The following is a 14,445-nucleotide window of genomic DNA, read 5'->3' on the forward strand; positions in this document are numbered from 1 at the left end:
ATCCTTTTACCACTACACCACATTACACTGCCTACCAGTGAAAGAAAAGCACTGTGTATGCAAACTTGAGCCCCTCCAGCCATTTACTGAGCTGTTTACTTATCTGCGGCTCTCTTGGCTGGCACTTGGATGGGACAGGGAGGTGCAGTCATTAGTCCTCCGCCCGCAGTCCAGCCTTATCCTGTGACTGAGCAATTCTAGGGTTAGTTGACTTAGGTGGAGTTGAATTATTGCTGTTTCACATTCATGGCAATCAAGTGGCCACGGAGTCCAGTGTTTTGTCCCTGTGTTCACTCCGCCCCTGTACTTGATCACGATCCCTGACACACTTGACTGTGACCAAATCGAAGGAGCACGGGCTTTGTGTCCACCTTAAATTCAAATCTAGCTCTGCCACTTGACGGCTGAGTGATCACAGGCACTCAACTTCTTCACCACTCAAATCCTCACCGGTAAAATGGGACATTCATAGGACTGCTGTGATTATTCAACATCTAGCAAAATGACAGTAAACATCCATTAAATGGTGCCCTTAACATTTTGATAAAAATAAAAATGCATTATTTATTCCTGCACTTACCAGCACAAAAGGGTCCAAAGGAGTCTAAGGAAAACCCAGAGGGGCACTGATTACTGCGTTCTCCTACCGTAGAGAGAAAACCAAAATTAACAGGCTTGTTAGAACATTAGCACCTTGTTTCTTTCCAGGACCGTCCTCCCTGGGAAGATGGGCCAAAAATGGAACACATGACACAACACATGCAATAGGTGAAAACAAGCAGAATGGAGAACTTTATCCTGTTTCTCAACCAAGAACTCAATGAATCACACAACAGGGCTTGTTGGCAAGCAGCCACTGGAAATGGATTTTCTGTTAAAGTTGTTTATATTAATCAAAGGAAAATTAATTATTCTGTGATTATGAAAAAGGATCCAAATCAGTGTGTATGCCAGGCACAACCACAGGCTAAGTCTGATTCTTCCAGGTGTTTACTGACTCTGCTCTAGAAATGGGAATGCTATTTTGAAGCCACTTAAAGTAATCAATGCCGGGGAAAGACGGAAACTCTAACGAAGAAACCCTCTCGTTTCGTGGGTCTCCTCCACTTGCCACGTGGGGCATCTGGGTCAAAGCCCCCCACGTGGGACCAAGTGTTTTCCTTTTCCATGCAGTCAAAGCAAGAAGAAACAGGCATATTGTTAGAAACAGATTTAAATTAGATGTCAGAAAAAAAACATAGTAAGAATAAACAGGTGAGTTAGGGAATCTCTTTCTTAGAAAGTAACTGTCTTGACTGGGGTACGCAGTTCAGTAAATATTTTTCAAACATTATTGAGCTGCAAAAACTTAAACTCATCTTTCAAGTTACCAAAGTAATGTAAGAGTGTGTGTGTGTATGTGTGTGTGTGTGTGTGTGCGCGCGCGCACCTACCCACCTTAAAAGACAATCCTTAATGTAACAGATTTCTCTTAAGGGAAATTTTATTTAATCCATATTGTATATTCAGTTCATATTCAGTCTCTTAGAAATTTTCTTAGAATTTCTTTCAGTTTTAAATGCATGAAGCTGTTTATTGTTATTGCTTTATTATGATTTTACCTTTCATAGAGGGAGCCTGGGCCTTCATTAATTTTTCAGATTGATTCTACTTTGGAGAGTCTCTGATTACAATATTATTTAAGCCCTGCTAAGAATATGAAACTTCAAAACTCTTTTATACGTTTACACATTTGGAGGGTGGAAGAAACACTACTCCAATGAAAAACTTTCCATGACCAGAAAGCTAGAGCCCTATTTGCTATTTCGAGGCAATCAAATTGCTTAAGTCCTTGAAGAGAAAGCAGAGGTCCATGACCCACCTCCACCCCAAGTGTAAAAATGAGCCTGAGAGCATCCAAGTCTCCCTGCACCTTCAAGGGAATGGGGACAGGATGGACGGGATAGAAACATCCAGAGCATGTTGCTAAATGACTGCTGAGTGTCAAGATTCCTGTGAGCTTCATGTGCTGTGTTTCATTTAAACCTCAGAAGTCCCCTACTCTCATCATAACCAATTTTCAGATGAGGAATTTGAGACCGAAGTCATGTTAAGCTGACTTAAGTCAAAGAGCTAATATAATCTGGGGCAAGGATTTAGAGGTAAGTCTGTCTGACTTTGAACCACTGAACTCAAGATTACAACTCAGGGGGTGATTGTAATTCATGCTTCATTTTAACTCACTTATTCATACATTCCTTAATCCAGCCAGTATGTTGTATATGGCATCGCGTTGGGGATACTGTTGTGGAAAAATGTGTCACATAAACGTAGGTTATTATCTGATAGAAGCTTTAGATTTCTGGTTCTAAATGAGGGATGATATCTTCCATTAGGTGGCACCTGGGAAGTTCTTTGGGAGGTATTTTGGTTGTCATGATGATGACATGATTTAACAGGGAAGCCTACTAAAATTTAGCGAGTGGGACAGACCTTGGGGCAGGTTTTAAATATTCCAGTGTGTGGGGTAATGATGCAAGATGAAGATGTGTCCCTTTGCCCTGAGAGATTTTCATGGGACCGAGAAAGCTGTTTGTAATTATCTAAGGCTAGAACCCATCTTCCATGCGGTAAACATTTTTTATGTGATTAAAATATACAGTGACTTTTCCAGGAATGCAACTTTCATATAAATTGATGGTTAAATGTATATTGTTTTTTTCAGAACATTTCCAAGAACTGCTCAATGTTTATTTTTTTTAAAAAATCACAATGGGGCTCTAAATATTGATGCAGCCATATAAATACTTTTCTCTTAACTTCCAGTGCAGTAATGTCTAAAGATTTTCATATTGAAATACATAAAATTGTGTTATATAGTATTTTCCTTTTGTTTAGTCTTTATATTGTAGTTAAAGTATGTAATTTTGAATTATGTTGTTATGATTTTCATTTTGACACAGTAGAAGGACAACATAAAATATGTATTTGTGTCATACTAGTATATAACTGCAGGACTTTGAAAAATATAAAATCCCCTGTAGCCCCAATACTTGGAACAAAGTACAACCAAGATTTTGATGCTTTTCCTTGTAGTCACTTTTATCAGTATACACTTCAAAAAATTAAGTTAGGCTCCTTTACAGACTAATAATTGCCAAAATCTACCAATCGTAAAATCTCTTGGAGAGCTTATTAAAAATACAGATCCCTTGCTCCTGCCCCAGTCAGAACTGCCAAGGAAGAAGGCTGGGAATATGTTTTTAACCAGTATAAAGGTTTCCTTACAATGACTGATGTGGGCAACCCAGGTTTGGATCACACTGTGTACTACTTTTCAATGATGGTTATGTCATGTACACACTCCTTTGTCACCTGTTTACAGTTACGCTGTCAATACCTAGAACCATGTCTGGTACACTGCAGGAACTCAACAAATATTTTAAAATAAATAAATAACTAAATATTCCTTTAAAATTACTCTAATGATTATTTAAGAGTCTCTCATCCAGCTGTGCCATCATTTACATATTTATCTCTTACTTTCAGGATATTTATTATTGATCGTTTCTGTGGTTTTCTTAGCACAGACTCCTAGAATGAGATAACTGACAAGATGTGAACATTTGAAGGAGTACTGATTCATACGGCTTTCCAGACATGTTAAATAAACATACAGCCCCTGCCGGCAGAGTAGGAGGGTGTCTGTATCCCTACGCCTCTCCAATACTGAGTGGTTTTTTAAATCTCTGACAAAAATAACTAGAAAATGATACCTCATTGTTTTCATTCTGTCATTATTGCTTCTTCCTTTGTGAATTTCCAGCTCACAGACTTTAGGTAATTTGGGGGGGGGGTCTTTGCCTTTTTCGTATTGATTTTTAAGATCCTTGTATATATGTTAAGGTTAATCATAGTTGTCCATAATAAGCAAGGCAAATAGTTTTTCGTTGTGTATATTTATCAATTTTGTTTTTTTCTTCCTATGAAGTTTTAAAAGATTTATTTGTAGTTAAATTTATTTTTTCTTATACCGTTTCTGATATCTTCTTCTAATTTATAAAATATATTTCATAATTGTATTTTAAAAACAAATTCATTTGATTTTAAAGATATAAAATTTAAAAAAAAATTATACAGATTTTATATTTGTGAATCGTCTTGACGAGTAGTTGCCAAGTGCCTGAGTGCAGATCAGATACAATAGAATCATTCAGGGGCTGTGTTAAAAATACAGACTCCAAGGCCCTACTGTAGACTAGCTAAACCAAAATGTGCTAGAAATTTGAACTTTCATCAAGCTCTCTAGGTGATTCTAACTGCACTGTACCCATGGCTCTAGTCTAGACCCAACAACCAGAAAGAACATGCTAGTTAAGCAACTAAGAATGCAAGTTTGCCCCCTGGTGGCCACTTAAAAGGAAATTGCAGGTACACAATTCTTAGAACTCACAGGAACAAGATGAACACCCAATGGGCACATATATTGGATGTAATTCATAAAATCACAGTATCCAATGGTAGTAAGGGGTTTTAAATGTCCTATAGTATGCTTCCTTCTATTGAGGGACCTAAATCCCTTAACAACACCCTTACAGAAAGCACAAAGACCTTCCAGAAGTTTCAGATTTAGAGGATTTATATGATTGGGTAGAAAGTGTACAAGACTGTTCAAAAGTCACTTAAATTCCTCTAGTCCCAGATGATACAAATTCATTTTTAGCCAAAGCCTTGTGCCAAGTTATCTTTTTAAAAAAATTACATGGAATACTGGAAAAAGTAGAAACAGAGTTAAATTTGAAAAGCAGGTATTATTAAAGAAAAGAAAACGTAACTCTTCATTCCAGTGGCTCTTTTCTTTTGTCCAAGTCACCTGAACATGCATGACAATAGTAAAATGTGGTGGTGGTGGTGACAAGTGGGTGGAGAAGGTGTGGGCTCGGGGCCCCACTGGCTAAGAGGCTTCTCTGTGATTCGCTCAAAAATGTGAACCTGCTCCTACATGACTATGACCTCACAGCTGATGAAGCAGTTCTGACAGCTGCTGGAGAAGAAAACAATCGCATGCACAACTGATGAAAGCAAGAGTAAACAGTGAAAATGGATTTTTAATGTATCTACTAAGCATGATAAAATGATGCTGGGTAAAAATCTCCTTGGCTCTTTGTAAGGAAAGCCAGCACAAAGCAAAACATCCACATTTACAAGGCCACTCTGCATCATTTTAAGTGTCCTCACGGGAGCCTAAGATCAAAGTTAAAGTCACTGAAACAGTATCTGTAACATAACATCAAGCAACTTATCTCCTAGCTTCAAAACCCCATGGGAAACGGAATGCTAATTGTCATGGTGCCTCCTAGGACTGAAAAGGGAATCTCAGGGTATAGACACATCAAAGGACCCCACAGCACAGGGAGACTGCTGAGATCAAGGGAAAGCAGCTCAAAAGTTGTAATTTCTAAGAAAAATACATGACAGTGGGAATTCTGATGATTGCTCCCCAGTTTTAGAAAGCTGCTTTTAAAATATGGAAACTTTTTTGACTAAGATATACTTTCACACCAGGTTTCAGGAATTAAAAAAAATTCCTTGTCAAACATAAGATTCAGAACAAGAACAAATGGTCCTTATTAACAAAGAATTACCTTTGGAAATTGAAGCATGGATTTTAAAACCCAGCGTCTCTTCTAACTGGTTGTAGTCAGATTCCACAGAGGATGCATGAAGTGTTTCTACCAAGAAAGGCATTCTCCCCTGCGCCTGATCATAGAACACGGTGTGGTTCCACGTGTACGGGACGCTGATGCCATCGATGGTGAACAGCCGGGTGGAGGAGGCATACAGCTGCCCGGGACCTGTCTGAATGTAGTCCTCTGTGTAATCCTGAGGAGGACAATATGAATTTGAGGGTCAGCATGGCTCATCCTACTTTTTTTTTCTTGAGGATACTATGAGATGCAGAATGAGATTTTAAAAAGGCTTAGGGGATAAAACTATATAGTTCTAAATAAGATTCTAATTGTACAGTAGTGTTCAGGAAATAAGTTAAAGTCTGAACCTTTTTTTTTAAATGGAGCTACTGGGGATTGAACCCAGGACCTTGTGCATGCTAAGCACGTGCTCTACTACTGAGCTGTACCCTCCCCCACCAAGTTTGAACTTTTAAATTGTAGCTACCTTAAATTTCACGATTTTAGTGTCATAAATATTAGTTTAATAAGGTACTCAGAGTTGTAGGTCAAGAGAAGAAAAGTGTGAAAGGGTGACTGGCATAATTCTTTAATTTATAAAATACTTTTATGGGTATTATACAAAACCTTTTATGCAAGAATTACTATTCTCTTTGTCTATAGAAAATTAAACTCTCTTTGTCTATGGAAAATTCAACAAATGGTTTAAATTCAACATAGCTGTGATCCTCGTCCTGATAAGCAGGGTAATAAAAACCACTAAGAGCCTTTAAAGACTTGTCCCTAAAGATTTTTAAACAAAGACCAGCTAGCCATTTCTAACCCTAATGGTTTAGACATTTACTCCCCAAAGCAAACAAGGGAAACTACACAAGATTTTTTTATGGCTCTTAGACTCCTACTCTTACCATTCCTCCAACAAACAGTGAAGGCAAGTTATCCTAACATTTTACCTTTACCGTGACTTCAGCAGGTGACTGCAGCTGCAGGACATAGCCACTCACAACGATATCGAGCAGCAAAGCACCATCGGAATCCAAGCCCCGGGCAACGTGAGTCATCCGCAAGATTTCTCCTAGGAGTTACAATTTACTCATTTGAACAGCGGGGAAAAAAAAAAAAAATATATATATATATATATATACACACACACATACACACACACACACGTATTTATATGGTTTATGTAAGCACAGAATAGATTCACTTTATATACCAGTTCAGCTATGCAATTGTACTTCAAACTTGATTAAACACAGATCAGAAGAGAATTAAATTAGCACTTAGTCCCCAAATTAAAGACTTATGTTTACTGAATCACATTTATTCTAAAATCTCTTTTTATGTGGCACAAACCTAGCATGTGATTATATGAAGGGTTCCTCACTTCTAACTCACAAGCAGTAGCAAGGTAATGAGTTCTACAAGAATGGACTGTCCATGAGAAGGGACAGACGGCTTTATTAAGAGGACTGGCCATAGCTACGAGTCTCGTCCCAGGACTTTGTTAGCAAAAGGGGCATCTTGGTAAGTGGATTGCCATACAAAGACCCACATGTCTTCTGGGTTGGTTAAAGCTATGCCCTCCTTCAGCCCTTCTGCCTTCAAGATCACTGCCATGAGGCTGACCACCTTTGAAGACGCCTGAAATGGAGATCTATAAAAACCTGTCTGCACTTGGAAAGGGCCATGAATAGCTAATACATATTCATTAAGACTAAGGATAAAGTGAAAAGCCTTTAGATTTGCTTGGTTTTCTTCCCATTTTTTTGATTAAAGAATGCCTGGAAGGTATCCCCACTGAATCTCAGGTTCATAGACAAAAGCCTTTAGTTAATAGCAATGACTATCTTCCTGCTCTGTTTGGCCTTTAAAGCCCTCTCTAAGAATTTAAAGAAAAAAGACGTAGTTAAGATGAAGCAAAAAGCCTTCTAGGCTATAAAAATCACTATACTGTCTGAAAACACATGGCCTCTTATAGACTCATGTCAGTAAAAATTTACAGGGAGTTATGAACTTGCTTTTATATCATTTCTGATAAGAGGCATCAAAACTTTGAAGTTATCCTCTGTGGGAACATATAATGTCTTTTCTTAACCATGAACTTTTAAAGCGACCCTATTTTTCAACAGTAATGGAATATTAAGTTCAGCTGGCACTAACCAGTTGCAAATTCCACTTGGGTTTCTCTCTTGAAGACCGCATTGGTGAGAGTAAATCCATTGACTGCTTCTCCTATTTCCTTTGCTGTTGTCCAATAAATGGGATTTAGAATAGAAACTATCTTTCTCATTGCTGGACCTAGAGAAAAAGGGATAAATAAGGTGACAAAGCCAAATACCTACAGTCCATCATTATTATTCATAGCATGTTAGTCAAAAGGATGAATGCTAAATAAACGTGAGTAAGAACAATCATGTGCCTTTAAGAGTTTACCATTGGGATGAAACTAAAGACTATTATAACGATCATTTAATGGTAGCATCCTCTAGAAATTTTAAGCGTAAATAGGAGATGAAGAAAAATAATGTATGTTTTTAAAACAAGGCTTATTAACAACTTTTAAAAGCAAAGGGACCCACCAAGACTGCGAGGTACATTGGTAATCCTGGCATGTATTATTCTAGTGTCAGAGTTCGGGCTATCTGTTACTGTGGCGTTAAGGAAAGCAATTCCAAATTCAACATCATTAATACTTCCAATAACACTTCCTCTGGCTCGCTGGGGCCCACCTATTGGGGGAAGGAAAAACATTCTTGGATAAGGAAACAATTTCACCAGCATTACATGGGAGAAAAGAAAGCCAGTATTCAGAGATGCTACAAATCTTCTCTCAAACATTTAAAAGATCCTATGACATCTGAATTTAAGAGTGAAATAAATAAGCTTTCAAAACATTCTACTCTCATTTAACACTCATCATCCCACAATAAATCTAGGGTCCTTCCAATCTCTGTACATTGTAGTATTATTTCACAATCCAAAGAACACATTCAGCACCCAGTCCCAAAGCCAAAATAAAGTATGTGTTTATTGATGGTGATGAAATGATGATAATAATGAGGGTTTATTGAGCATGTCATGTGCTCTAGGAAGCACTCAGTATGCATTAACTCTTTAAATTCTAGCAAAAATCCTGTAAGACAGTTTTAAATAGTCACAGTTTGCAGACTAGGAAAATAAAGTTCAGAGAAATCAAGTGGGACCCTCCCATGGTTACAGAGCTAGGGGGCAGAAGAACGAGGATACCAACACAGATCTGCTTGTCGTCAAAATCCGTGTTCTTTGATCTATTGCCTCCTTTATAAGAATGTAGAGGGAAAAGAGGGGTCACGAACAAAACAACCCCAAAGCCTTGTTACAGGTCACTTTCAACATAAACGTCAAGTACTGAAAGGGTATTGTTTTAGTCTTGGGTTTCAGATCAAGGGCTTACCAAGCTCTTCAAATTACACATATATAGGAAAATGTTTAACTTGAGGAAATTTGAGAAGAATATTGTGCTTTTAACAATTGCTGCAAAATTCATACCATGACAATTATGTTGAAAAGCAATCATAATATCTTTCTAAAGTAACTCTACAGTAATTTTATGCTTTCTTTCCATTGTCCAACAAAATTATTGGTTATGAGCACACTGGTTAATGAGTACATGCTTTGACAAGACAGGGAAACATACTGGGAAGAAGCTAATAGTTAAATTAAAATATTCATTATTTGATGACTTTCAATTGAATATATTTTAAACCAATCACTACATGTTTCAGATATTATCACGTATTATATACCGGGAGAAGTACAGTTGTATCCCAACTGACAGAAGTCAGTAAGTAGAGTATTTCACCATTTTAATTTGCATAACTTTACTAGTGAGAGGAACGTTTTTTCACACTGATTCAGCCTTCATGTTCTGGACTACATTCATTTGTTCATCCAGCATTGAGGATACAATGGTAAGGAAAAAAAAAAAAAAAGACATGAGGCCTGCCTTCTTAGCATTTATATTTGAACAGGGGTGGTAAACATTAATTAGAATGCCACAAATAAGTGTAAAAATGAAATGTGCTAATGTATAAGAGATCAACTACTCAGGGGAGTCTGAGAAGGAGGTAAAAATAGATTGGAGATCTGAAGAAAGTTTAGATCTTAGTTAAGTCAAGGAAGGCAGGAGAAGGGTTTTCCCGGGTTGAAGAAACAGCATGTGCCACCCTTCTGGGAGGTGCTGGCTTGTCACACCTGAGAAACCAAAGGTAGAGAGCTTAGAAAGTGATGGGAACCATGCAGCAAGATGATGCAGGGAAGTAGATGGTAGGGCCGGTCAGGGCTTGGAAGGCCACTTTGGTTCTTATCCTTAGTCCTAAGCAGGTGAGAGAAAGGTAGATGGATCAACAATTTACTTCATTCTCTGGATCATCACAAATGAGCATGGCCTCCCATTTTGACCCTGATTCTCCAGTCTCAAAGAGGAACCTGAATCCCAGTGCTCAACAGACATCTTCTAGTTCTATCTACCTAGTTGGGACCCTAGAAACTCTCCCAGACTCCGCAATCCAAATTGTCTACTTATTTGGGCCTCCTTCTTTCCCAGGGGCCTTAGCACCCCAAGACTTGAGCTACAAAGCATCTTGACTGAAATGAGGCCCCTCACCATGCCTACATGTTAGAGCCTCAGAATCCTTGGTAATCAGCAATACGTTGAGAAGATATGTTGAGCATTTGATAGACAGTTACGTACCCTTTCAGACTGCCTAGATCCTATAAATCTTTTCATGCAACTCCTCCCTCTCACTCTGCCAAATGAGTCCTCTTGATTTTCAGGGATATTTTACTTCTAAAGCAACCTTACAGCTTTGGAAAGTCCAATGGTCTCTCCATACTTCAACAATGTGAGAATGTTCTTTATACAGCCCTTGGAAGACTGTCCTTTGAGATAAGGACCCTCAGTATTATCCACCATTTCTTGGGACTCCAATATAAACTCTCAGGTCCATGAGTTCAAGAATTCTGACTCTTCCTTCTGAATTTCTGCATCACTTACATAATCTAGCCATGTTGCACGGCTTGGATTATGGAAGTTGAACTTTCCCTAATCTTCTTCCTTGAACTGCATTTGCCCTGTTTTACTTTTCCACTCATGCTCTCCATTTTTCCATCTGTGAAAGAACAGCCTCCAGTTGTGTATTTCTATTAGATATTCAGTTTCTGTCCCACCCTCATTCCCCAGCCTGGAGTCTCAACATGGCTTTCTCACTCTTCCATGCCCTTTTACCCCTCAAGCTCAGGCTGTGCAGGTGAAATCCTTTAACGAGGGAGCCTGGAAGTGGGCAAGCAGAGGCTAAAATCCAGTGTGAACTTAGGTATAGAGCTGCACCAATGAAGGGGAAAAAGTGCACTTTTCCTAATTCTTCCTCCCAGAGTTGACACCGTTTTGTAATTTGAGGCTCAGAGTGAAAACTTTTTTTTTTTTTTGGGTAATTTGCAGAAAGGCTGTAAATGTGGTCCAAAGTTTAACTTAGTAGCGTACCTGGGCATGTTTGGATATTGCATCTGGATACCTGAGTAGCATCTCCTGGGCAGGGGCGACCACTTTTAGATGGCACTGGATTGTTACACAGTCGTCTTCGAGTCTTTTCACCTCCTCCACAAGAGGCAGAACACCTGCTCCAACTATGCCAGTTTCCCCAACTTCCATCCACTGGGAACAAAAATAGAATGGTCAATATTAAGAAACAGGTTTCAAAATCTAACACTGAGGGTGACTCTGTCCACACAGCTTTCATTTTTAGATCTGAAATGATGAGGCTGCTACAATGAGCCCAAGTGAAATGCTTTACTTGTCTTACGGCCAGGATGCAGGAAGCTCACCAGGACACATGTCAGTGCTGCACCTCTGGGTCTGGGAGTCTGGGCCCCCACAAGCCCTCCCTCCGTTGGTGGGACGAGGGTTATCGCACGTGCGGTGCCGCCACATCTGCCCTCCATTACAAGTCCGGCTGCACATTCCCCAGCCACTCCAAGGACTCCAGTTACCATGAGCTACAACACAGAACCATTGGAGAAATGCCAAACATTCATTCAAAAAGTATGGAAAGCCTCTCTCCAGGAACTGAAAAGAAACATACAAATCTATCAATAGGCAACTTCCAAAGGCAGATGATTTGGCCATCAGTTTGACTAGAAACTGGGTATGCATTCCAATGACTATGCAATTCTATTTAACCTGCATTTATTGAGTCTCAGAGTTTTCCAGGAGCTGAGGGAAATGAATGAGAAAAGGTCTCTACTTTTGAGGAATCAAGCTATAACATTCAGAATACAGTGAATTCAAGTACTGCTGGGATCTAAAAATCTAGCTTGGTGGCAAAGTTAAGGGAGAGAGCCACCTGCCTGCCTCTGTAAAGGAGTCAACATCATTAACAGTCAGCATCGAAGGGTGTCCTAGTCCTTGCACTGCGCAGCTGGTCCTAGAGAGCACGTGAAGCAGGACATAAGACATCCACAGTACTACATCGACACGACAGCAACCACAAAACATTTTGATAACCTAAACCAAAGGTAGACAAATCGGATAACAGACTCCTTATAACTTTAAGGACTTCAGGCCATAGTGAAACTTTAAGAAAGAATAATGTTGACTCACTATTTCCAACACTCACTTGGGCAAGAGTCACTATTGCAAAAATCACTCTGGACATCACTCCCTTCACACGTGCTGCCTCCGTACTGTGGAACAGGATCAGAGCAGTCCCTTGTCCTCTGCCTGACACCGCCTCCACAGGACACAGTGCAGGCACTCCAACTGGTCCAACTGGCCCACTTGCCATCAACTGTATGAAAGCAAAACATATGTGCTCTGTTACTACTTAAAAATGATCAGGTTAAAGCCTGGGTATGGATAGGCTGAATGATGTTCTTATTGGCATTAATCTCTAGGTAAGAGGGAGATGTTAACTTATTAAGGGTACAAACATTGTATTTCTCTTACCTGGACAGTGTCTTTCACTGCATACTTGCATCTGTGTTTCTGCTCCATCGCAGTAGGATCCATCAAACGATGGTGGTGGGTTATTACACAGTCTTGTTCTCAACTGCGTACCTTTCCCACAACTTACGCTGCAGGCACCCCACGGCTGCCAAGTGCTCCATGCTCCATGAACTGCAAACATCCCAAGAGACAGTGTGTCAAGTCACAGAATGATGTTTGTTAAAAAAACAAAATAATACAAATAAATAACTCGGTAATGAGTTAAATTAGCCCTGATTCTAAAATAATGACATTGAACCAAAGGAAACATAACAAATAATGTTCTTCCTTCCCCCTTCTGGCTAGATTTTCATGAGAATTAGTGTCTATAGGGAAATTCAGAAGGCTACCTAATACCAAAATAAATGCCTAAAATTATCCAAAGGGGCTACTTTATCAAAATTAATCAAACCGATACATGTAAACAAAATCGGAGCTTATAAACCCTGGCTAAGTACTCGTACTCTATGCTCCGGGGAAAGTGGAAGGGACCAGAAACGAAGAAGCAAAGCTGCACAACAAGCCTGGACGTGGTTGCGGGAAACAGAAACGTCTCCATAATGGTAACTTGGACCCCAGTCGGCACAGCCACATCTTTAAGCCTGGTTCAGCCTCACGTTTAAAAATGTGCTCAGGCCTTTCAACCGCATGATGATTTGCACAGTTCTAGCTCTTTGAAAACTTTTCCCCATTACATAATGTTCATGAATTAAAAGTTCTAAATAACACACTCACCTGCTTCCTAAACAACACAAAAAACTGACCAGTAGTTTCCAAGAAATGATATTAAAGACCTTCCTTTGGTAACTAACATATTACACCATCTGACCACAGGACTGGAACAACCTTATATTTCCTACCAGGTGCAGGGGCTGAGAAAAAACATTATGATTTCTTTTATGTATAAGTCAGCATCAGGTCACATTTTTGTTTTAAGGGTATTTTCTAGATATGGGGCTCAAAACATTTGTTTTTGTGGTCACCTGATTTAACCAAGATGCGAACCATAGAGCCTCAAGGTCTGTGTCTAAATATTCTCTTAACACAACCTATAAGAATAAGTTAAAAACCAAGTAATGGAATTATCATTTGGTTGCTTTGTTTAGAAAATATGTTAAAACACATCTTGAATTTTCTTTTAATTAACTGTTTTCTGGTTGAGTTGACTACATATTCTTGTACTTTGGGGAAGAAGGTCACACAAATTTATTCCAGCTGACGAGAATTTGCAGTAACAATTATTTGACTAAACATAAAAGGAAAGAAGAAAGCCTTTAATTAAATGGCAAGTATTATTCAAGATGACTACTTCATTAATTCAGATTACTGATGCTCATAGTCATTATATATGGACTATGGAGCTTAAAAAATTCTGCTGTCCCAATTATTTAAAAGCTCATTCTAAATGGCAGCAGGATTGCCCACCTGAGAAGATACCAATCCTTTTTAGAGGGAGGTCTGTTTAGAAATACTCTTCTAACTGAGGCAGGACAAGATAGGTCTAAAATATCAACTTGTACCAGAAAGTAGATGTGTTCAAGGAATCATGGGGACATTTCTAGAGGACACTGAAGCCAGCCTCAAGGGATGGATTTCCACTAATCAAATCTACGACAATTTGTGCATCACAGTAAATGATGACAGTAGTGCCCTATAAGCCACTGGAAAAAAATTATATTTGAGTCCTTACTGATATAACTCAAGAAAAAAAGAAAGGAGAAAGAGAAGTTCTTCCTTACAAAAGAAAGCCAA

The 14,445-nt window shown here is 39.0% G+C and overlaps 1 protein-coding gene across 5 annotated transcripts in view; it reads right to left on the reverse strand.

The window, feature by feature from the left end:
• HMCN1 (hemicentin 1) overlaps nucleotides 1-14,445 on the reverse strand; it is a 399,451-nt gene that overhangs the window by 24,482 nt on the left and 360,524 nt on the right. For 4 of the 5 annotated variants that reach the window (XM_031438568.2, XM_064477197.1, XM_031438569.2 and 1 more), the window contains 9 exons: nucleotides 12,655-12,825; nucleotides 12,326-12,496; nucleotides 11,535-11,705; nucleotides 11,194-11,364; nucleotides 8,252-8,401; nucleotides 7,833-7,970; nucleotides 6,623-6,744; nucleotides 5,625-5,862; nucleotides 581-643 (listed from right to left, as the gene is read on the reverse strand). In XM_031438568.2, coding sequence (XP_031294428.2) covers nucleotides 581-643; nucleotides 5,625-5,862; nucleotides 6,623-6,744; nucleotides 7,833-7,970; nucleotides 8,252-8,401; nucleotides 11,194-11,364; nucleotides 11,535-11,705; nucleotides 12,326-12,496; nucleotides 12,655-12,825 — 1,395 coding nt within the window. The remainder of the gene's footprint in view (nucleotides 1-580; nucleotides 644-5,624; nucleotides 5,863-6,622; nucleotides 6,745-7,832; nucleotides 7,971-8,251; nucleotides 8,402-11,193; nucleotides 11,365-11,534; nucleotides 11,706-12,325; nucleotides 12,497-12,654; nucleotides 12,826-14,445) is intronic. The other variant, XM_064477196.1, reaches the window with a different exon arrangement.

This window comes from Camelus dromedarius, chromosome 21 (genome assembly GCF_036321535.1).
Source record: "Camelus dromedarius isolate mCamDro1 chromosome 21, mCamDro1.pat, whole genome shotgun sequence".
Taxonomy (NCBI): Eukaryota; Metazoa; Chordata; class Mammalia; order Artiodactyla; family Camelidae; genus Camelus; species Camelus dromedarius.